At 45.1% G+C, this 24,822-nt stretch overlaps 4 protein-coding genes across 9 annotated transcripts in view; 1 reads left to right on the forward strand and 3 right to left on the reverse strand.

Moving 5' to 3' along the window:
* Positions 1 to 13,416, forward strand: part of pak5 (p21 protein (Cdc42/Rac)-activated kinase 5) — a 56,067-nt gene extending 42,651 nt beyond the window's left edge. For all 5 annotated transcript variants that reach the window (XM_029002367.1, XM_029002366.1, XM_029002368.1 and 2 more), the window contains 6 exons: positions 4,949 to 5,446; positions 5,964 to 6,097; positions 9,368 to 9,494; positions 10,540 to 10,665; positions 11,037 to 11,171; positions 11,795 to 13,416. In XM_029002367.1, the coding sequence (XP_028858200.1) occupies positions 4,949 to 5,446; positions 5,964 to 6,097; positions 9,368 to 9,494; positions 10,540 to 10,665; positions 11,037 to 11,171; positions 11,795 to 11,950 (1,176 nt within the window). In that variant the 3' untranslated portion in view covers positions 11,951 to 13,416. The remainder of the gene's footprint in view (positions 1 to 4,948; positions 5,447 to 5,963; positions 6,098 to 9,367; positions 9,495 to 10,539; positions 10,666 to 11,036; positions 11,172 to 11,794) is intronic.
* A 733-nt stretch (positions 13,417 to 14,149) lies between these two features.
* On the reverse strand, positions 14,150 to 18,890 carry lamp5 (lysosomal associated membrane protein family member 5). Its single transcript, XM_028953287.1, has 6 exons — positions 18,632 to 18,890; positions 18,308 to 18,483; positions 17,573 to 17,704; positions 17,375 to 17,495; positions 16,920 to 17,108; positions 14,150 to 14,768 (listed from the first exon to the last, which is right to left on the reverse strand). The coding sequence occupies exons 1-6, from the start codon at positions 18,660 to 18,662 to the stop codon at positions 14,593 to 14,595; spliced, it is 825 nt and encodes a 274-aa protein (XP_028809120.1). The 5' UTR covers positions 18,663 to 18,890; the 3' UTR covers positions 14,150 to 14,592.
* Positions 18,891 to 19,032: 142 nt separating this feature from the next.
* On the reverse strand, positions 19,033 to 20,626 carry LOC114763587 (ankyrin repeat domain-containing protein 63-like). Its single transcript, XM_028953352.1, has one exon. It carries the CDS (start codon positions 20,614 to 20,616, stop codon positions 19,639 to 19,641), a length of 978 nt encoding a protein of 325 aa, XP_028809185.1. The 5' UTR covers positions 20,617 to 20,626; the 3' UTR covers positions 19,033 to 19,638.
* A 973-nt stretch (positions 20,627 to 21,599) lies between these two features.
* The window catches only part of plcb4b (phospholipase C, beta 4b), a 70,361-nt gene continuing 67,138 nt past the window's right edge, over positions 21,600 to 24,822 (reverse strand). For both annotated transcript variants that reach the window (XM_029002559.1, XM_029002560.1), the window contains one exon: positions 21,600 to 24,191. In XM_029002559.1, the coding sequence (XP_028858392.1) occupies positions 24,103 to 24,191 (89 nt within the window). In that variant the 3' untranslated portion in view covers positions 21,600 to 24,102. The remainder of the gene's footprint in view (positions 24,192 to 24,822) is intronic.

A 24,822-nucleotide genomic window follows, 5' to 3' on the forward strand; every position in this document is an offset into this window, starting at 1 on the left:
AAAATTCATGTCACGTATTAAAACAATTAGATATGTGTGTAGTAGTGCATAATTTATTTACTTTTTATTTTTTTACTTTTTATTTAGTGTGTGTATTAAATTATAATTTTTAGCTGCTAGATTTCTGTCTCCGTAATGCCCATAACTCAATTTTAATTCATATAATTTTCATCACATGCACTTATACCGCATGTGTTACATAATTTTTTTATTTAAAAATTATGTTTACATACAGTATAAAATTTGTAGACCATCTTACAAATTTTAATGAGCAAAGCACTTTATTGAGCACTTTGGGAACTAGCACACTCTGTTCCAAGAGCTGCAGACTCTGAATGGTCTTATTCAGTCAGTGTGATTAGGCCTGAGGTTAATACATCCCAGAGAGGGAGAAAGGAAGGTCACTGTTTCGTGAAAGTGAATAAGCCTCCATAAAACCTCAGTCAGAAGTGTTAAATGGACGTATTATGCTGTAGGTTGCTGCTTAATGCCCCTCAGTGTGCATTTATAACACTATTACTGAAATATATTACCGGTGGTTTGGCACGTGCTGACCGATTGTAGTGTAACTGGCAGACTGGTGCAGTTTAGGCCCGTGGGTGTATTGTCCAGGATCGTGTTCACCTCCGTATCCCCCCTCGCTCACTCACATGGCACGCTGATACGGTATTATCTCCTCTGCCGCATCTCTCCTCGGGCCGTGGTGCAGGAGTGCACCAACGGCGCCGGCTCAGTGATGGATCTCGTGTCACCGCTTAATCTACTCTCCGGCGAACGAGGGCTGGCCTGCCAGAGGCGCAGAATTACTTTTTATGAGCGGGCCGCAGAAATCAATTAACGGAACACTAGCAATCACGGCGATAACGGCGGTTCATCCGAGAGCAGGAGACGGGCAAGCTAGTGCAGTCCCAGGGGTTAGGGCTTTAGGATGTTTCTTTTGGACATCCTTTTTGCACGTAAGCTTACACAGATGGTTGGTTGGAATTTTTCAATCTGAAAACATGCAAAACAACATGCAAAAACAAGAATCAGTAAACCCAATTTTGTTTTTTTTTGTTTTTTATATGCTGCAGAATGTAAAGGCCCATATTTTACTGCAGCTAAAGACATGGGGCATGTTCGCTAATGTCACATTATTAGGGTTGCTGTGTTTCATGCAGAAAAGTAAAACCAGTGCCAAATGGTGTACCAGTGGCCTTAAGTCTTTAAACCATGTCTCAGGAACGTATTATGATTCATGCTTAATATTTAAAGTATTTTATTATCAATAGACATAAGAAATATTTTAGGATCCAAAAAAGGTCCTTGGATTCACAGGGTGGTAGTAGCCTAGTGGGTAACACACTCGCCTATGAACCAGAAGACCCAGGTTCAAATCCCACTTACTACTATTGTGTCCCTGAGCAAGACACTTAACCCTAAATTGCTCCAGGGGGGACTGTCCCTGTAACTACTGATTGTAAGTCGTTCTGGATAAGGGCGTCTGAAAAATGCTGTTAATGTAAATGTAAATGTAATGTAAATGTAATTCACTCTATACAATTCGAACCTCTGTCGCCATACTGTGACTGTTTCTGCTGTGGCATCCATGTGTAGTGGCACAACACTCAAATTGCACTACTTGTATGATTATTATGTTGTTGATATTGTTCCTATACCAGTAGTACTACAGTAGTAATAGTTGGACAATTAAACCACAGCAATGTTAACCTTCTTACCTCCTTTACTGCACTTTATCTTCACTGCAAGACTTTCAATATTTCTTTTGCTAAACGAGGGAAAGAGGACGCATACGCACGACATCACAAGACAGGGGGGTTATTACAAGAACACAGGACAGGGGAGTTGGAGTTACCCCTTCCGGACCGAATACAGACACAAGCTTATAACTTGTTTAAAAGGGCATTAAACCTCCTTCTGCCTTTCCTCATTTTTTTCCCTCATTTTTTCCTCATGTTTGAAATACCCCTGGGACATCTCAGAAGGTGTGACCATGCCAAACATGCAGTATCCCGTCCTGCAACTTGCTTGCTGAAATTATGAAATGATTTGAGCCAGTAAAGGTATGAAATAGAGTGGAACGGTGACTGATTACACCTCGTGTGTTAAACGCCACACATGGATGCTTAATCAACAGCAATGTGAAGTGTGGTGTTTGACCATTATTTGCATTGACAGGCATGGTGCAAATCTTTAAAAAAAAAAAAGGATCTTAAAAAACAGTGGATGCAGTTGGCCAAAAACATAAGATATTGAGGCCAGAACAAATTAAAACCCTGTATGCTGGGTTCGCCCCGTCTAGGCTGGACTGCCATTTCGTTGGAGATGAAGTTTGGTAGACAAGTGACCCCAGAGCAGCTGCACCCAGCGAAGGGCTCCAGTGAAGCGTGGGGGACGGAACCCACGCGAAAGAAATGCTGTAATGGAGTAACCCTGAAAAAGCCACCTCTTCCAATAAGGGATTTGTCCAGGGACCTCGCTGTCCTTTCCAGCTCAAGGCACCGTAACAAATCATTAGACAATGATCATTACAGTCTGTATCATTACAGTCTATATCTATATACAGCTTAGAATTTCATGAATTTTTTTAGATGCATCAGTAAATGCATGTCATGAAAAATAGTGCATTTGGCGCAGATTGTAATTGGGGAATGTTTGCCCTTCATAATTATAACTGCTGCCGGTCATCATAATTCTGTCCAAGTGTCAATTCCATTGCAATACACATTTGTTTAATTCCAAAGATGGACCTATTACAGTACTATGACATCTGAACTGATGTGTTCATGGCTGCAGCACGTTTTATAGGTTGATAATAATCGAGTTGGGTAGTAATTAGCAGTTATTCTGCTGTGTGCAGTGTAAGCATTTCCCCATTCATCTAGGCTCAGACACTTTGTAATAAACCCTTTTATTGAGCAAAGGGTTCTTTTTTTCCTTCTTCTGTTGCTATTGTGAACTGGTGGGTTTGGTGTAAAAGTTGACAGCTCGGGGAGTAATGCACACTCCATTCACTCCTTTACACACACACACACACACACACACACACCCACACACACACACACACACACACACACACCGGGGAGCAAGTGCCGCAGCTCATGGCGACAAATTGATGTTGCGGCACTTTTCCTTTTCTGCAGCCTTTGCATAAAAACGGCCGCACGATGTTCCACCGCAGAATTCAATTTCACACTTCACTTGGGTTGTTGATTACACTGCCAAATTCAGATTAATGTGCGTTTAACGAACATGGATCAGGAGACCCCTGGCTGACAGCCAGCCAGCGGTGCCGGCGCTGGCAAACGATAGCCGCGCGGCGCAGAAAAGGGGGTCTCGGGACTCCTTCTCGCCAGCACCTCTGGAGAAGATGATTGATTAAAGGATTCCACTGGCGTAATTATGAGCAGTCCCGACACCGCAGGCTACGCATTTGGGATGCGCCGCTCAAATGCTCTCATCAAAAGGTATTTTGAGCGTAGGTCGCATCCTGTCATGAGGAATTTGTGTTCAGTGGGCGTGGCGGGTCTAATTTAATTTAGCACCCATCCGGGGAGGTGTGATCACTTGCTGAACGGGGCAGTTCTAACGAAAGGGAGGACTCTTGTTTAGAGGCCTGATGTGAACTGTGATCATTACATAATAATTGGGATGCGATGTAACCCATGACATAAAAAAATATATAAAACGTTGTACTACCACAAAATGTGTGTGTATTTACTGTAGCCTCTGACGCAGCATGGTGATTATAAAATTTGTGGTTTTGTGCATTGTTTGGCATGATACAGAGACCCCATTTAAAGCCCTATAGGAGCCACTATAGGAAAAAGCACCATGCATAGCACCTAAATATATGATATGCAGTAACTAACTATTTAGCACTTTATTTTTCAGTCATGAGAGCTACATGGAACAAAGACATGGAGTGGGTGTCCTAGAGATGGGTAGAACAAATGCTGATGAATTTCTCTATATAATTGTACTAAATACAGGTTTTCAACATTGGATAAGATTCAGTGCTACATGCAGTGACAGTTCGGAGACATTTTTAGTTAAATCTGAGTTTCAGCAGTTTCAACTGAACTCTACATTTGTGTTTTTTTTTTGCTGTAGAATGTCGAAACCAGTAGCCAAAATATATTTTATATTTATGCTAAAAAATTTGCAGCCAGAAGCTGAGCCACTGTTATGTGAAGAACTCATGTGAAGTGAAAGTGAAGACACTGCAGCACACCCTTAGTGAGCAGTGGGCAGCCATGACAAGACACCTTCCAATTATGTCTCCCCTTCTTTACACTCTAGGCCACCCACTTACAACCTGAAACCACCGCTGCTTTAATGTTAGACTTTCATCACACAACAGTGTCTTGAGGTTTAAACTGCATTCGGGCGGAGAACGGAGCCTTGAGATAAATCTGTCGTACAATGCAGTATTTTCACCTCAGGTTTCATTTCACAGTGCATATGGTGCATGATGATGGAGCATATCAACTAAAAACTGGTGTCTTTTCAGTAGACATTTGTTGCAGTGCCCCGTTTCCTGGGGAATTAAGTGACTGCCAGAACATCTTGGCACCTACAGAAGAAATAAAAACAGACATTTGCAAGTTAGTGCTGTCCAACGATAAGATTTTCATCCACAATAATCCAGAGAAAAACAACAATTTCTTGTGTCAAATTATTAGACTTACTTTGAGCAGACTGGCAATCCCCAGAAGCTGCTTTTGGCTTATTACTACCTTCCATCCGCTGTGGTGGGCGTCACCCCCCAGAAAGCATTAGCTCCTTGATAAATTAGGTGCTTGAAAATCACTGCACTGTGTTAATGATAAAGCATTTGTTCTGTCTGAAGGGCAGAATGTGCTTGATTCAAGTTTCTTTAGAATCCTGCACCAAGGATTTTCTTAAATGCACAATTTTCTTATATAAATTTCTGTTTCTTTTGCAGAGTGAATTTGACAGAACGTCACGGGACGGAAGCCCACAGGTCCCGGGAGCCGACACATACCCACGTGGGCCCTTCAAGCTACCTCAGGGCCACCCGAAGCCTGGCTTCCCCTCCAGCTTCCAGTACCCACCACCCTTCCACTTCAAACCTTCACCCTACCACCACCCTCCATTGCAGCCCAGCCCACCTTACACCCCGCAGGGGGCTCACTCCCAGCCGTCGTCCCCCTACATCCCCCCAGGGGCCTACCCTCCACCCAGCTGGGGCTCGTCCTCGGAGCAGGCGCCATCGCGGGTCTCGCACGAGCAGTTCCGCGCGGCGCTGCAGCTGGTGGTGAACCCCGGCGACCCCCGCGAGTACCTGGACAACTTCCTGAAGATCGGCGAGGGCTCCACCGGCATCGTGTGCATCGCCACGGAGAAGCACAGCGGCAAGCAGGTGGCCGTGAAGAAGATGGACCTGCGGAAGCAGCAGCGGCGCGAGCTGCTCTTCAATGAGGTGAGAGCCGTAGTTTGGCGTGTGTAGGAGTTATTCAGCGGAGCTGTGGTCAGGCGCGCGTGAGTCATTAGATTTGTGTGTATGAGCGTGTCACAGGGTATGTTTTTGGTGATAGGTAGAGGGTGAGCTGCCAAACGAGTGGGTGTTTCATATAATGAGAAAAAATGAACGAGAAATTAATTTTCTGCTGCTAATCCACTTGGTCAGATTTCAAAGTCAAACCACAGGGAAAATAATGTCCTCTTGTTTATGCGGAATCCGCTTTGTGATCAGGAGGCTTGCTGGAGTTGTTCTCACCTCAAAATTCCTCTCAAACCAAACCAGTGACTCACCAGATTGCTAATCTCATTTTCTCAAAAAAACACAAACAGGATTACAAACATTGCTTCTGTTTTTTTTTTGCCTTCAAGGATGAAAGCTTTCCAAATTTCGAAATATGGTGAAGTCTGATGGTATTTGTGCATTAATAGAATACAATGCATTTATTTTTCTTGTAAATGTTATTCTCTGTTCTCAGGTTGTCATTATGAGGGATTACCATCATGAAAATGTCGTGGACATGTACAATAGCTACTTGGTTGGCGATGAACTATGGGTAGTCATGGAGTTTCTGGAAGGCGGAGCCTTGACGGATATTGTCACTCATACAAGGTAAGCAATAGGGCTAAAAAAAATTAGGGCTGACTATTATTGTACTACCAACATTTAGAAAATCTAATCTAGTGATAATAATATATTGCCTATTGAAAAAAATGAATACAAAGAGTGTTGCTTGTCTGTTCTGCACCAATGTTCATCACAAGAACCATCATGACACCTTAATGTACTGAAATATATAAATATTAGTTGGGTTCCTTAGAGAATCAGGTATGTATCTAGATAAATGGATTATGATTCTATTCAGGGACAATACATTTTTATTTTGGCCCCTATTGCTTTGGTGCAATCAGACACTGCTTAACATAGAGATGAATTTTACATAATAAACTAAAATTTACAAATAAAATTAATTACAGAGCAGGTGCATGAGAAATGCATAATTTCACAGTTATATATTTATAGCTGAAACCCAAACATTTGGGTTTATGCAGTTAATGTTATATATATATGTGTGTGTATATGTGTGTATAATGATTAATGATATATATGTCATGTGTCATCTAACATGGCATCTGCAATTCTTTCGTAGCACCAACATAAATGGGCCATCCTCCGGTTCGTGGTACACCCAGGGGTGGAAGTATTGATTTAGTCATATCTTGTTAAAGCCATTTTCCTAGTTGTAGAAATTAAAAGAATATTTCCATGTTTCTAAACTTTGAGCAAATGCTTCACCTCGGGAGTTTGGTGCACACCAGCCTCCGCAAACTAAGCATTCTTAAACCGCACGCGTAATTACAGTCATTGGCGCTCTTTTTTTTTTGCATGGCGAGGATTCTAATTGCAGGCTTTCACGAGGACAGGCGCCCCCTTTCAGTGTGAAGTCATGAGAGCGGCAGCAGACACTTCATTAGCCTCTGAGGAGGAGTATGTTCAGCCTTCTTGGCTGACGGTTGGAGGTTCTGATGGAAACCTCTGTACACGGCATACGAGTGGAGGTCTTGCTTCACTGTGGGAGAGGGAAAGGATTCACAATTTTGTGACTAAAGTGATTTTTAACAAGAAAAAGTCTAAGTGAAATCACAGATACCACAATATCTTATAGTTCTTTGTGCTCTATAGCTCTGTATAATTTTATAATATCCTTCTAACACCCACACAAATGTCATTACAAGCTGTTTTTTTATAGTTGAATAATTTAGTCGAATTATTACATACCGAATGTTACTGTACTGACTATTTCATGATTACAGCTTGTATTCAGCAGCTCACAATCCCACTGGAAAGCATGAAGCTATGATAGGCATTGTCAGTATCAGACTGTTTTCCTCCTCCGTCGCTCACCCACTGAGCCGCTGGTGCGCGTGGGGGGCTCACGACTCGCAGACGTTTCCATTCAGCGCCGCAGCATTCGTCATCGTGACTGCTCTTGCTATTGTTTAGCGCCTGCATGTCCCACATTAGCGGGTGCCCTCTTCTTCATGCCCCGTCCTCTTGGCTCGTGGCGTTACGGTTGTTGTGGAGGAAGCAGCGCTGCACAAGATTACATCTTCACGCTATATCAGGGGTTACCAACTCCAGGAGGCACCAGCCCTGCACAGCTTAGATCTTTCCATGTTACACCGCGCGTGATTCAACTCAAGACCTGGGTGGTAATAAGTAGGGAGGGTGAATCCGGGGTGCTCATTGAGGGCGAAATGTGCTGCATGAGTGGCATTCTGGACCAGTGTTGGTGACCCTTGCACTATACACAGCATTACTGTCACAACTGAGATGAGACAAAGAACATAAAAATCTCAGGAACAATACAAAACCAAACATGCGGATAGATTTTCAGCGCTTTCGTTTAAGCTAAAGATTGCGACATTAGTGAACAATCCCCAAGCAGGACTGACCTGAGAATGAAGTTTTGTGTGTCGGAATTTTTCTGCAGAAAATTAAGACTCCCGCGGTAAATTGCACTGATATCTAGACAGCCTGGTATGATATTTTAAGCAGGACCTGGAAAAAGTGTCTATAGACATGAATAAAAAGAAAGAAGATCACAGATCTTGTTTAATGTTTGGCAGTTTACTAAGATCTTTTGCACGGTCCCATTTACAACAAGTTTTACAGAAATGATGACTTCGTAATTGATAAGTCTAAGGCTGGTATGCACCGTACAAAACTGAGAATTTCTTACACACAGAACACACTGACTGCAGTCCTCATGCCGCAGAATCTCTTCAACTCCTGTTGTTTGCAAAATTTGGACTCACGTACAGCCAGAGTAATTAAAGACACCCCAGTGCTGGGAATGAGGACTGTCCTCTGAAAAAGACGGGATTTTTCCTGACTGAAGCAGTGAGCCCACAGGCAGAGCAGATGAGCGAGGGGACAGGACAGTGGGGGGCTGGGGAGTAACCTCGACAGCTGGCCCTCCTGTTCACACTCAACAGACAGTCGTCTGCTCGCTCAAACAGAATGTTCTTCCGTTTCCGAGCCATTTGTCTTCATCTTTCCACTTCCATTGTCCTCGTTTGGCCGTTTTTTTTTTTTTTGTTCCGATCTAGTAGTCTCTTTGTACAAATCAGACCTACAGAGTCAGGAAATGCAGGACTGTTGTATGCAGGACTTGTTTTATGCATTCCAGTCAAACTAAACATGTTTATTTAGTAACTCCTTACCACCACTAGGACCCAGCTGATGCAGACATAATTCCATGTAGTTACTGCATTCAATGTAACTACTGAATAACAGAGTCTGTCTATTTTCCTAATTGGAAAATAAATCCATATGTTAATTGTTCTTGTCAAGATGAAGGCATTATTTGTTAATAACAAACATTTAACATGTTTAACTTGCATCAATTGATGCAGATGCATTTTTTTTCTTCGCGTATGTGGTCTGTCCCATGACATGGTTGCAATATTCCTCCTAGCTAGAGACAATGGCTACATTTAAGATTCACCCAAAATTGGATCTTAAGAATTAATCATGATTAATAATGATTAATTCACTGCTAAATGTGCAATTTAACTACTCACCACACTGAATGTAGCTGCTGCCTAAACTATGTAGTAATTGCAGCGAATGTAGCCTACTGAGTAAGACAATCGCCAATGAACCAGAAGACCACAAAGTCAAGGGTTTAAACCCCACTTACTACCATTGTGTCCCTGAGCAAGACTCTTAACCCTGAGTGTCTCCGGGGGGGACTGTCCCTGTAAATACTGATTGTAAGTCGCTCTGGTTAACGGTGCCTCATAAATGGCAGAAATGAAATGGAAAACGTTGGTTTAGGTTGCTGATGGAGCTCCTCTAACATGGCACTCTCTGCAGAATGAATGAAGAGCAGATTGCCACGGTGTGTCTGTCCGTGCTGAAGGCCCTCTCCTACCTCCACACACAAGGCGTCATCCACCGCGACATCAAGAGCGACTCCATTCTCCTCACAAGCGATGGCAGGGTAAGGACAGCAGACACCTCCCGCCAGGGGAATGCATGCGCCAGCGCTTTTATGGACAACCTGTCATGAGCCTCCTCTGGATGTCCATCTTAGTCTTGTGCTTGTTCAGCCATTTCTATATTACACCTGCCTTACAATCAAATACAGGTCAAACCCCATTATCACTCAGTTCAATACAAACACTTTTCATTCTTATAGTTTTATATATTAAAATAATTATATGCTTGTGGTCTTATACATGACAATGTGAAAAACAAAAGAGTTTTCTGCTTCCGGCTAGCAAACTAAGGCTAATACTGCATGTTTCTCTCAATGTTTCTCTCTCAATGGTGGACGTAGACTCATCAAGCTTATGACAAAAAACAGCCCAAGGAGATGCATTAATGAGACGCAATGTTCCTCCAGCTAGTTTTAGTGTCTTCTGCTGCAACTACGAGATGCTGCCCTGGATACTAATGATGGAGAAAGAAAATGAGAACGTGCACTGGGGAAAGCAGCTGTGGTTGTCCTCAAAAGATGGACTGAAACCGCTGTATACATGTTTCAGATAAAATTCAGTAAACTGTTCATTACTTTATAAACATGTAATAAATCAAAAAATATTGCAGCTGATATGTGATTTTGTTGCACAAAATAAATGTTTTGTAATAATTATTATATTACCCTTAATATTGTCAAATCTTTATCTCTTGTTGTATTAATGGTTGGCACATTGTTTCTGATTACAGGTGAAGGTGTATAAAAATGACAAAGACAGAGAGGAGAGTGGAAAAAACATTATTAACTAGTTCCAAGTAATTAAATCTGAGCCAATACCTCCTAATTAGGAGGAGAAGGCTTGACAAATTAATTGCTAATTTGTTCTGAAATTCGCCCTACATACAACCCCATTATACCGCAGTGCTACAGCAATGGCTAATGACCAGTCACAGACAGTGGCCTTTAGATCTTGGCAGGGAAATGTTCAGTGGGTTCCAGAAAAGATGTGAGATGTTTCTGGCCTTGTTCAGTATTTTGTTTGTTTTTCTTTATTGTTTGCCTTCAGATAAAGCTGTCTGACTTTGGCTTCTGTGCACAAGTGTCCAAAGAAGTTCCTAAACGAAAGTCGTTAGTTGGGACCCCGTACTGGATGGCACCAGAGGTCATCTCCAGGTTGCCTTATGGAACTGAGGTAGGTACATACATACATAGACAAACCAACCCATAGCAATACAAGACATTTTAAAGAACCTCTGAGAATAATTAAATCAAATACACCATTGGGAAAGAGTTAATCTACTGTGTGGAAAGGGCTTCACACCATATAACATATAACCAAAATAATATATTCAAAATGTATTTGTCACGTATAGTCATACATGGTATGATATGCAGTGAAATGCTTGTATTTATATATATGCTGTATTTTTAAATTGTCATTTTCTTCAAATGCATCAGTATAACATTCTTGCTTGATTGTGTATGATGTGGAATAATAACAATGTGGTAGAACAGGTATGGAGTCAGCAATAATCTGGTAATCTGTTGTTGTTCAATTTGTAGGTGGATATCTGGTCTCTTGGTATCATGGTGATTGAAATGGTGGACGGGGAGCCTCCTTACTTCAATGAACCCCCGCTACAGGCAATGAGGCGAATACGGGACAACCTGCCACCTCGGCTAAAGGAGTCCCATAAAGTAAGACCAGTGGGATAAACTGAAGAATGGACGACAAAATGATTTGTCATCATTTTTTATATTTTAGTTTACCAGGCTTGGTTTGATAGACTTACTAAAACATTCAACTGATGGATTACTCCTTGCCACAAATTGCCATAAGAGTAATTCTTAAGACTAAAGCTTGGTATGATGCACATTTAAAACTGTGACAGAGACAGGTGTGAGAAAGAGGCTCAGACAGGGCGTGACAGTGAGATGATCTGGTCATTATTTCATGGTAAATAAAATGGAGGTTTTCTGCAATAGTTAATTTAGGGAACTTTTTATTTCTATGATTTCCAGGCTAAAAACTGAAAACCGTGTCTCATGATACTGACTTAGTGGGTAACAAAGGACTTTTAACTGGAAGGTTGCGGGTTCGAATCCCGAACTGCCAAGGTGCCACTGAGGTGCCTGTGCCATGCAAGGCACCTGTCATGGCTGCCCACTGCTCACCAAGGGTGATGGTTAAATGCAGAGGACACAGAGGATTTCATTGTGTCACCATGTGCGGTGCTCGAAATGACAAAAACAATCACTTTCACTTCCTCTGTTTAAAAATGTAATCTGGTTATGGCTGATTTCCACTCTTTTACACTTAGGTGTCATCTGTGCTGAGAGCTTTCCTGGACTTAATGCTGGTGAGGGAGCCCTCACAGCGAGCCACCGCCCAGGAGCTCCTGCAGCACCCCTTCCTCAAGCTCTCAGGCCCACCATCTTGCATTGTGCCCCTCATGAGACACTACAGGCACCGCTGACCTCCCACCAGCAGGGCGGTGACACCTTCAGCCCCCAAAGAGAACTAATTCAACCAATATAAGTCAACAACATATAACTTGTGGAAACATTATGACACTGACACCTGTAACCGTGCGTAGTTTAGAGGAAATAAAAAAGCAACACGAAAGCTTCTGACAATACAAATACTGGGGGAAAAAGGAACCGTGTCCAGCAGTGTCTGCAGGCCCCCAGGGAGAACGTTCCACTCCGAGTCTTTAGTAGGCTGTTAGATGTCAAGTGAACCAACCCGTGTGGGGGGGCTGATCGTCTGGTGCAGTTTTCTTCTCTGTCTAGGCTGTGCATCCCTGTGTAGACCTACAGTAGCTACTGAGTAGAGCTTAGAGGACGCAGCGAAGCCTGTCTTTCTTCCACCGAGGCCAAAGGGCTGCGCCGCTCGCTGTTCACCGTGGCATCTTGAGTTAAGGGTCGCAGAGGTGGCACTCAATGCACAGGACGCACGGCTGTTACTCTGTTTTTCACATTTTCTTCTCGCACTAACAGTGGAAATAATAATAAAAAAAAAAAAGTATTTTAGACAAATCGTTTTGTTGTTTTTTTTCTGTACAGTTTTATAACCGGCAGTATTTTGTTGTGACGTAAACCATTGTGATATGGGCAGTATTAAATAGAACTCAAGAATTTCTGCGGCGGATCTTTCCTACTGTTTATAATCCAGTTTTGGACAAAGAGAAAACCAAGAGAACTTCATTTAACCCACCTTTAACTGGTAATGGAACCTGAAGATATTTATTATTTTAACATTTGTAGACAGGAACTTCCAGTCGGTGTGGGCAAAGGGGTGATGCCAGACTTTTTGTATGCTGTTTTAAAATATTATTTATTTTTCAAACTGAAGGTTTATTTTTGCGTAGCGTGGCCTTTTTTTTACATTTTGTTCTCATTTTTTGAATAGCTGCAGAGAGTGATGTTGGTTATACAAGCAATACCCTGTACACGTTCCTAATTTCTGTGGTATCAAACACGACAACGTTGCTTCAAATGTAATCACATGGAGCTCACAGTATACCGTAATAGGATTAGCGGGGATTTTGGTTTCCTTCAGCCGAAACCACCGACACTACCTACTACAATGAACAATTCCTGCACATTCGAAAGCCCTCATCAAAGACCTTTAGCAATATATTTATATACTTATACCCCCCCAACACACACACACCAACCACAAGTTCCTTTTATATGATGAACCTCTACTGGTGAACCACCGTCTCTGTAACCTGAGCTCAGATATTGCTTTTCCCATCACCCACTGTGATCCTGTAAATATGGGCATTTCTGCTACTGGCAAAAAAAATATAAATAAAAAGACCTTGACAAATGTTCAAGTTGAATAATTTAACCTAACCGTGGTGTCGCTTGTACAGTGATATTGCATGTGTGTCAGTAAAGCTGGTTTCAATAAAAATGCAAATATTGTACAGTATTACATGTTACTGTCTGTGTCTTTTTTTACACTGTATCTTACTTTTCAACTGTTTTTTTTTGGTATACTTATTATTAGTTTTTTCTTCTGTATCCATGTCATCGAAGAATCCTGTTTTTAGCACTAACATTTAACATTAACTGCCAAATTGGTCATCATATATTCACTTCTTCCTGATTTTCAGCCTCATTGTGCTTGCTTATGACAAAACTCCCTTGTACCTGTAAACTTAAAAAAATAAAGATTTATATGATTAATGGTATATTACCGTGGAGTCAAACATCTAGATCAATACTCCATTTCTTTCTATCAGGCCCCCAAAAAAAGGCTGTAGTCAAGTATTGATTCCTCTGGAGGACCGGTGCTATTGATTGCCTTTGTGATGGTGTTTCTACTGCTGTGAACGATGCGCTGTAAAGATTATTACTGCTGAGAAGTTTCGCAAGGCTAAAGAATAATTATTTTCTGACAGGTTGTACATCAAATCCCTGCCGATTTCGCTACTCCATTTGGTTTTGTCACATTCACTGAAATATATATAAAAATATATATATTATACATATATATTTATATTTTATGATGACTGTACATAACATTAGATGAACTGTTTGAATTTGGTTTTTAATAAAAAAAATAGGCAATTACAATATTTACTATCATTGAATTGTTACTGATAGCTCTGTTTCATACGAACACCTTATCATTATCAAGTAAAATTACCACAGATACAAATGAATAGATCCAAAAATGACACCTAATAAATGTTTAATTCAACTGAACAGAATTATACACATAATATTTTGCATTATAGGTCTCTCCATCATTATGCATAGTAATTCAGAAAATATTATACTCTCACACCCACCCGTAACCCTCATATTTTTCCAGTTTTCAGTCTTTCCTTCACACACACACACACACACACACACACACACACACACACGCACACACATTTGCCAGTTACCAACAGATGATGGAATGTCAAATAATTCAGACAAATAAATTTACAGAATGCTGTGCATTTTACAGTACATTGCGTGGAGGGTGGTCTTCAAACGAAACAAACAAAAATAGATATTTTTAAGACCTTCTCAGACCATACAAGAATCCATAAATACTGAGGACTTTTGTGTGGACCAGTAGCCTTGTTAACTGAACCCGCGGCCGAGCCCCAAGGCGTCACATGTTTTTGTAGAGGGACCGGTCCCTGGGGAGCTGAGGTTGCTGCGCAGTCAGCTTGAGGTGGAAGTGGTAGATGGTGAGGGTGGTGACGATAATCAGCCCCAGAATTAGGCCCAGGATGAGTGGGAGGGTCTCCTCCAGCTGCTCCCTCTGGTCGGTGATGCATTTGTACGCTGCAGATGCGACAACGAAACGGAAACTTAACTTCACCACTTAAACATTGTCGTTTTTTTTAATCAGCTGCCATATTTCAGATCAGCTCTTCTTGTTCTTTTTTTGTAAAAGCAAATTAAAGTCCACTTTCCCTCTAGCGGGTGAGGAACTGAAGGGTTCAAATCCCGAAAGCACCGTCCCCACACAACGGCTCCCCGGGCGCCTGTCACCAAGGGTCACCACAGTGACAAAAACAACCACTTTCACTTTTTATCGTCCGGTTATCCGCCAGCGGCGAGCCGAGGGCCGTGACATCCCAGTGTTGCCATACCAACGAAGGAATTGCATACATCATAAGCGCATTCAAACGTGCATCTGTGTCCTTAAGAAGCATCGTATGGCCATATTTAAACATTGTTTAATAATGCACCACCGACTTCAGAAGACTTTCAGGCTGCAGGTGCATGGAAGCAAAATGAGCAGAACACATCCAGGATCCTGGCGGACGGCACAAAGGCGCCTATAAAAACTTCAGATTTTTTTTTTTAAGTATCAAATTGAGATTTTTTACCAGCGATTTATCAATGGCGTGATGACGATGTAATGCATATTCATTCGTCTTTTTTTTGTATGGCTTTTCTGTGTCATCTGTCACTGCCATCTTAATCTGCCAGCTGAGTTCAGTGGACCGATCCCACACATGCTCCCTCCACACTCCCCCCGCCCCAACATCCTGTTCCAGAACATTCCTCTGTTGAAAAGGTGCCGCTCTCCCACAGTGTTAAGAGGATTATTTTATATATATATATATATATATATGTCCCATCAGACATGAAATCCCTTTAAGACTCCCAGACGACCATTCCATGAGGTTACAGTGCTAGTAATATGTCATATGGCCCTCCATTAACTTTCCTGGTATGTAGGTGTCGTAGTGGCCTATGAACCAGAAGACCCGGGTTCAAATCGCACTTACTACCATTGTGTCCCTGAGCAAGACACTTAACCCTGAGTGTGTACGGTATTTACCAGACGCCCTTATCCAGAGCGACTTACAATCAGTAGTTACAGGGACAGTCCCCCCCTGGAGACACTCTGGGTTTAGTGTCTTGCTCAGGGACACAATGGTAGTAAGTGGGATTTGAACCTGTGACTTTGTGGTCTTCTGGTTCATAGGCGAGTGTCCAACCCACAAGGCCACCACCATCCCATGTGAGGATGGGAGGATGTAGGAAAACCAGCATATTTTGTGTATTTTTTATAATTTGCTGCTGTCGGTGTCGGGGACTCCTGGCGTCAGAGTAGAAGACGTGGAGAGTAAACCACGCTGCCGAGCAACAGGCCTCCGCTTGAGCGGCTTCGGCCGTAAATCCGTAACGACCTCCTCGCACTGCAGCCCCGCGCCTTCACACTTCCCGTCCACTTTCATACAGAAGACAGCGGGTCACTGGGGGGACGTGCCAGAAATCACCACTGCACCAAAATAAGGCGAAGCCTGGAGACACGGGCCATCGGCGTGTTTTATGGGGACGGTGTGTGTGTCGTGCGTGTGTGTTTCTGTTCCTCCGCTAAAATGGTGTTTCGTGGTTGTGTGTTCTGACGCCGTTTTTTTTTTCCGGCTTTATGGCCAAGCGGTCAACAACTACGTCCGGCAAAAAGCCGCGGCCCCCTCCTTTGTTTGGAGAGCCCACACATATCGATCACCGTAATCACGGCAAGATAATGACGCCTCCCTCGGCCTGAACACATGAAGCGCCGTGATTGGATACGGCGCCGCGGCGCGGCCGGATTCTGACCGGGCCCTCGGCATGAAGGAGGATGTAGGTGTTGCAACTGAAATTCGCATACATGCGAGGATGCGGCAAATGGCATTGTATGGCGGCACATGTAAAGTGAAGTGATTGTCACATGTGATACACAGCAGCACAGCACACAGTGCACACAGTGAAATGTGTCCTCTGCATTTATCCCATCACCCTCGGTGAGCGGTGGGCAGCCATGACAGGCGCCCGGGGAGCAGTGTGTGGGGACGGTGCTTTGCTCAGTGGCACCTTGGCGGGATTCGAACCGGCAACCTTCTGATTAACCGCCACTGCCCCACTGTCAGTCAGAGACACACAGCCAGACACAGGTCCAGTTACCTGCCCTACGGGGTATTAGGCCGTATCTACCTTCGCTGAACACGAAGTCGCTGGTGATGTCGAAGGGCTGGAGCCGGGTCTCGGAGACGGAGACGGTGACGCCCTTCTGGTGGTCGCTGGAGATGAGCGTGAGGGTCTGGGTGGCCGCGCAGACGTACGAGCGGCCGGCGGGCGTGGCGAAGGCAGAGAGGCGGTGGGAGCTGGCCGTGTGCTTCCCGGCTGCAACACACGCCAAGGGGGAGATGCTACACGTCCAATAAACACCGTACGCGGCGCCTCGCACCGACAGGCCAACAACAACAACGACAAAATATCCGCAGCAACCGCGTCACTTTTACCGCAGTACGGGCCCGGCAGTCCTGAAGGGACCGATTTCATGTTCATCTACAGTAATTATAACAGCATTATAACGCCGGCGTAACGTCCATCATCCCACTGCTACGGCAGACCATACACGATACGTTCAGCATCATCATCATCCTCACGGTTGTAGGCGTTGATGAAGTGCGTCGTCTCCGACGTGTCGTACACCAGCTGAACTTTGCTGATCTTCCACAGCTCGGCCTCCTGCTGCCGCCCGTCCTTCTTCTCCACGCTGCGCGTCTCCTGGACCCGACACAGACACGCGAACGTGAACCCCGGAACACGTCAACGTAAAACCATCATTTTATACCGTCGCCCACCTTGACGAAGAAGATGCGGAGGGTGTACGCGCCGTTCTGCCACGTGGCCTGCAGCTCGGCCTCGGCGCTCGCACACCGTCCGGTGACCTCGGCCCCACGGGGCAGGGAGAGGGTCGCCTGTTCCGTAATCAACTAATCACAGAGAGAGAGGGAGGGCGAGAGAGGGAGAGAGATAGGGTGAGAGAGAGAGAAAGAGAGAGGAAGAGATAGGGTGAGAGAGAGGGAGGGAGAGAGGGGGGGTGAGAGAGAGAGGGAGAGAGGGAGGGATGGAGAGAGAGAGAGAGAGAGACAAAGAGAGAGGGGGAGAAAGAGAGGGAAAAAGAGGGAGAGGGAGGGAGAGAGCAAGAGAGAGAGAGAGAAAGAGAGAGAGGGAGAATGAGAGAGAGACGATAATCTTTCATTACACATGCGGGTGAGTTTTATCACATTTTCACCTTCGTGTCTAAATTTCATTATTAAACTTTAATTAGCCTTCATCTGGCAACAAAAAATAATAAATCACTGGCATAATTTCCGTACTGGAATAACCTGCCTGACCTCCTGGTCAGTTTGACCAGTTAGTTTGAGCAGAGCAGGGTATTTTACACCATTTACACCAGTTTTACACCATGACAGTATCAGACAATCCTGACTTACATTCCTCCTTTGAGAAAACCTCAAAAGTTTATTGCGTTATTGTCGCGTGTTTAATGAGGGCAGGATTATTATAAGAGAATTATTCATAACGGGTCTCACGTCTATCCTGTTGAGCGCGAGCACGTCGTACGGAATCAGGAATCTGACCGCGAATTCCGCCATCAGGCAGGTCGTCCCGTTCTCCCGGACCACGAAGATGTCCTTCTCCGGGTTCGGGGACAGACCCGACAGGTTCTCCCCCTCCTGCTCGGACACGGAGACCCGCGCCAGCGCGCCTGCGTGCGGCAGAGAAGAACCGAGAACACTTTCCGTCTTTTAATTTACAAATTTGCCTTCAAGTTCGGTTTTTTTATGTGAAAGTTGAACACCAACCAGGAGAACCGTGGCTGACGTGGTGGGTGCTGCGTGGGTGCAGATACTCACTCAGAAGGCAGAGGACGGTTCGGACCTGCATGGCGTGGAAGTGCAGAAAACTCCTGCTGGAGGGAAGCGGCGCGTGTGCGTGTGTGTGTGTGTGTGTGTGTGTGTGCGTGTGTGTGTGGAGGTCGGGGGTCACTGCGGATGCAGCAGATCCCGGTGCGCGTGAGGTCGCATCCGCGTCACGACGTCCACGCGGAAACTCTTTCAAAAGCCCCGGATTCGGCCAGAGCTCCAGTCCCGCAGTGCCGACTGCAGCCGAGCAGCGGCTCCCCCCCCCCCCCCCCCCCCCCCCCCACCACCACCACCCACCCACCGTCCCACCCCCACGCCCCCCCTCCCCGGGCCGTTCCGTGGAGCGCGCTGCGGATGCCGCCGTGCGCGCTCCCGCGTCGGAACCGGCACCCCAATAAAAATATACTCGCGGAGGTGCTCTGCGCATGCGCGCCAGGCGCCTTCGGTGATCGTGGGGGATCTGAAGGACTCGAGCTTCTCGTGGAGAAGGTCTCGGCGAATGAGCTTTAATTTTCTCTTCCACGCTCGAATTTGCACGTAAACCTTCATTTGTGCAGAGAAGGGTCAGCAAGGTGCAGTTTATAATTCATTATAATTTATTATGAATTTCCTCATTTTTGTCTGTCTGTGTTCTAACCGGATAATTTCACATTTTAGTTTTCTACTCAGTATTTTAAAAAATCCCTGGAATAAAAAAGTGTAGCATTGTCATCTTTTAAAAGGCTGAGCGCATCAGTTATACTAGTTGTTCCTGAACTAATTGTGAATATTGCTGATTATTAACATTATAAGAGAGAAGAGCACATCAATCAATAAACGGCAAGAAATACCAACAAAATAATGGAGAGTAGGAAAAAAAGGCTGAAAATTGCGCGTAAAATGACACATCCACGACAATGGCGTTTATATTACAGGCGTTTTGGTTTTTTTAAAACTTCAGTCCTCGGCGCTGCGGCTGCTTCCCATTGGCCGGCCGACCGGCTGGCGCGCATGCGCGCTCAGAAGGGGGCGTTCCCGGCGGCCGCTTTAAACCGCGAGTCAAACTCGCACTCGACCGCGCTGACGCTGCCCACGCTCGGCTTGCCGCCCAGAGGGGGGTGGCCGGCGTCCGGCGGGGGCGTCTCGGACCTCGGCACCGCCGCGGAGCTCCTCCTGAACTCGGGGAAGGTGAAGCGCCTCAGCAGCGCCAGGGCGGACGGGAGCTCCGGGGAGGTCGGGCCGAGGACGCTGCTGCTGGGCAGGCTGCGCCTCTTCTGGTGGACGCGGTCGTCGGGACCCCCGTCCCCAGCTATGGGGGTCAGCAGGATGCCGAGCGGCCCTCCTGGCGACACCCGGGGGTCCGTCCCTCCGCCTCCTGGCTTCGCGGGCCGGGCCTGGGGGGTGAGCACGCCGGAGGAGACGAGGCCTCGTGGGCCGTCGCTGTCCGTGTGCGCCACCGCTCGGACCCCGTGGACCGTCCTGGACCCGCCGGTCAGCGCGGACAGGCAGCCCCCGTGGCCGAGGTGCTGGGCCACCTTCGCGGCGGAGTTTCCGACCTTGTTCTGACGGTCGATCTGGAGCCCCAGGCGCTTGAAGGCGCGCACCAGGAACTCCACGACCGGGACGTGTCCCGCCGCGGCCGCGTACATGAGGGAGGTGTTGCCCCACGCGTCCGCCCGCTCCGGGTCGGCGTTGTTCCGCACCAGGACCTCCACCGCGTCCAGGTGGCCCCGCTCGCACGCGTGGCTCAGCGCCGTGCGCCCCTGCGCGTCCCGGCGGTCCACGCCGGCGCCGCGCCGCAGCAGCAGGTCCATGAACTTCGACCTCGAGCGCGCGTCGGGCAGGAACACGGCGGAGATGAGCGGCGTGCGCGCGCCCTCCGCGCGCGCGTCCACGATCTTGCCGTCCAGCGCGTCCAGGACGAACCGGGCCAGGTGGGCCTTGTCCTTCGACATGGCGTCCAGGAGGATCTGCGCGGCGTCCGGACGTTTCAGCATGTTCTCAAAGCCAAAGTTGACGTGCGATGTGAACATCTCCCCTCGGCACACGTTTTATAGTCCGGACCCCCTCCTCCCGTTACCAGGGCAACGTTCTGATGCTGCCGAACCGGCCCGTTAAAAGGCGCATTATCATAACGGAGCACAATGGGACCCTTATTATTATTCATGTTATTATATTATCACGACACAACAGCTACTACTAACTACGAATAACAATGGTAAAAACATGAAAACAATATGTATTGATCCAGCAATTTATAAATAAAGAATATAAAAAGATTACCATACTTGTTCCTGATCCTGCTTTAAGTAAATTTTATATACTGAAGTAGTGATTATGATATTAATTGGACACGTTAAAGGAACGAACTTATTTGAAAGTGAAGTGATCGTGTTGTGAAACACTGCAGCACAGCACACGGGGACACAACAAAATGTGTCCTCTGCTTTTAACCATCACCCTTGGCGCCCAGGGAGCAGTGTGTGGGGACGGTGCCTTGCTCGGTGGCACCTTGGACCCACCACTGCCCCGCACTTTTATGTTTGTACAGTCCCGACCCGTATTAGTTGGACAGTGTGAAACTGGCACAGTGCCGTGTTAATTTAACCCCTCGCATATTTACCGTGGGTTCAAGTACCAGGTGAGAAGACGGCAATAACCTGCACACACACATCCATGCACGTAAGTGACATCATTATCTTAATATAATCATCATTATATTAAATATGCTTACAAAAACCCATATATATATATATATATATATATATATATATATATATACACACACACACACACACACACACACACACACACACACACACACACACTCACACACATATATATATACATATATAAATACTATAAATTGGTTCCAGGTGTTATTAGTATTTCATGTAAATCTTGTTAACGTGTCATAAGGGATTAGAGTATCAGCAGCTTGCAGCAATGCGATCAAATGAATCAGGAGACCGTACGAAAGTCCACGTAACACCTGGACAGTTTATTGGTACACATACTATAAAACAGTATTAAAGTAGCAGGATAACAACATTTTGTTGTATCTTCTTTGCTAAAAGTCTGACAAATACAATATAAATACAAAAAAAAACAAAAAAAACACACAGGATGGTCCGCTGACAACTACAGTTGAAACAACTTGTGGACAAGAGATACAAATAGATGTAACGCAACGTTGTTCTGCAAAAATAACGCCGTTTTCTCTGCAAACTATCCAGCAAAAGGCTACATGAAGGTCGCACAACAGAAAACATTCACCTAGTGCAAAAAAGCCTCTAATAACCAAATATAGTCATAAACTACACACTATATTTATATATATATCTTTATATAAATAACCCCTTATTTTGGCATTTGTTATTTGTAAAATAATTTAAACCTTCTACAAGTGGCACGTTGGAAAGCGATGAATAAAGTTTAAAAGCACTTTGCTTCATGTTCTGTACTAGATATGTTGAATGTAACACCAGTAGGATGTGGAAATGGGGACAAATGAGTTAATAAGTACTAGTGGTAGATAATGGGCTTCCCCAGCGACGGACTTGTCCTCACTACCCCCGGAGCCCTTGTTATTAGGTAATTCCATTACAACGTTTGGTCAGATGAACTACATACATTCCAGTATATACAAGGTTTCTGGATCTACTCTCCTTTTCACCGGGCACGTTCAGGCTAAAGGTGAGCGGCAGCAGACATCTGTGGCATTTGGCCAGTCGGCGAAGACCACGTGAAGGTCACAAGGTGAGCTGCCCACCGCTGTACATGGAGCGAAATGGCTTTACTTCAGTGTCTCGTGGGAAGAGATATGTTGAGAAGTAAAAGAGGGCTGAGGAGAGCGTTGTATGTGTGGTGCCCCCCACTTTCAGAACAAGAAACGGCGCCATCAGTGCTCCGTGCCCACATCTCGTCCAGCTCGCCACGCCATTCTCATGCACAGGAGCCTTTCAGTACATTTCATTTAGAACAGCGGATTCCAGGTTCCATATGGTCCAAATACGGGGAGAGCCAGTAGAGTTACATAGAGGCCACGAAGGCCGCTGGAATATCGCAGCTCTAGATCTGGGGCCGTACTGCATGCGGACGTGTGAAGAGTAAGGCAGGTTGAGAGACGTTTCCATGAAGCAGTTTCTTACATTCTGAGCCAGGATCCCTGCTCACGGTCGCTTGTCCCTTTTATCAAAGACCAGTTAACTGGTCATCAAGGGATCATAAAACGTGACGATTATAACTGACCAGACTGCAAGAATTAAATCTTAACAAGACGTCACAAAAAAAAAAAAAAAAAAAAAGAGAGATCGAAGACTTGAATGTGTTAGAAAAATAATGTGAATTGAATTTGTTCATCATTTTGCCAGATGATTTTGCTTGATTCTAGAACCTCTTTTCAGGCAAAAGTAAGAACAAATCAAGAACAGATGTACTATGATCAAGCAACTTTGTCTCGTTGGCAAATCTAGTAACTGTGAGGTTGTCCTTAAAATAAGAATCTTGTTAAGATTTTAACTGCAGTGCAGCATCATAGGGACATGGGGAAACGTCCAGCTTGGTCTCAATGTTTTATTGGCAATTTAACAATGATGGAAACAAGTTATTGAGGTACGAGGGTTGGTAACGTAATTAAACGACACACGGGGCGAAACTGAAAACCCTCCAATATGTCCGGTCGGCAGGTTTTCACGGCAATAATGGATGTGCTTGAAACCAAAGGTGTTAAAAAAAGGTGTAAAGTACAAAGTTGAAAGAAAAATTAAACCGCAGTGTAAAGACTACATCATTCTTCTGTACCACAGGTTTTTACCTAAACCATGGACCATACAGTATATATGGGTGTTTTTACATTCTTATCCGACTGATAAAACCTAGTGCACTGCTACATGTTCAAAATCCTTTTTGACAGCCTACCATATATAAAGTGCTCAGGACATAGAACTAGACTCGTAGCATTTTATTCAGATATTGTGCTGACATAAAACAAACTAATTATATATTCCAATTATATATTTCAATTCAATTTATATATATATATATTTAATTTTCTCCCCTGCAACTCTGGTGCTGCCGTCTACTACCACCGAGATAAAAGTTAAAAAACTTTACAAAGGATGTGTGTGTTTCTCGTCGCCACGTCTGTAACCCACCCAGGTCCAGATGGGCGGAGGAGAGACGTTCCACCGACCGACGCCCGCTTCCCAACAACTGCAGGCCTGGAGCTGACCCGTTGGTGCCAGTGTGTGGAGGAGCGTCTGGGCCACCAGGTGTCACGTGTCCTCAGTGCAGCACCGTGTGACTTTTGGTGTGGTGCCAGAGACGGGAGAAGCGTTATAGTGAGGGATGGGACAGGGGGGAGTCTGCGGTGAGTGTGCAGCAGGTCTCTGAGTTAGACGTTGATTGTTGGAGTGGCCGTTGACCTCAGCAGAATGGAGGGGGCGGGCTTAGGGTCCTGGGGCTGGAGGGGAGGTCGTGGGTCAGTTGCTGGACGGTGTGCTCACACTACTGTGGCTGGTCTGCGGTCCATCTCCGCCTCCAACTTCGCCATCTGCTGAATGTCCTTGGCCTGGAAGACGACGTAACACAATTTTTACACACACATACACAAACATGTCTGCAAACCCACACCCTGAGTAACGGAGCCATCTTCACAATGAAAAAAAAACAACCGTCACGCCTGCCGTCCCACACTCTGAGCTGTAGTGCTCGACAAGAGTAATTAGGACACTAATGCTCCTTTTCATAATCGACTCCGGTCATAACCGGATGAGTTTAATTACTACATGTAGCGCATTTCACCACAAATGACTCCTGCTAGTTATCTATTTTGCTTCTCAACGGGATAGCTGCTGTTTAGAGGGATTTTTGACACGCAGTCTTTTTTTTCCCCAACTTTTCACACACACACACACACACACACACACACACACACACACACACACACACATCCATGCACCCATTTGGATGCCAGGCAGAAACAGAACCTGAAGGAAGGTCTCGATAACAATTGGAATTTTGACTCAAATGTGATAATTAATGTATTGATTGATGAATATAAAGGGCATGTTCTATTTTACAAGTCTGTTAATTACATTCGCGCAAGGAAAGTCTACGGACGAACATGAAATGGCAACAGGATTAATTGTCATGAATGACATGGGTACTGTCCAGTCACAAACAAGAAATATGCTTCTACC

The sequence above is a fragment of the Denticeps clupeoides genome, chromosome 14 (assembly GCF_900700375.1).
Source record: "Denticeps clupeoides chromosome 14, fDenClu1.1, whole genome shotgun sequence".
In the NCBI taxonomy this organism is placed as follows: Eukaryota; Metazoa; Chordata; class Actinopteri; order Clupeiformes; family Denticipitidae; genus Denticeps; species Denticeps clupeoides.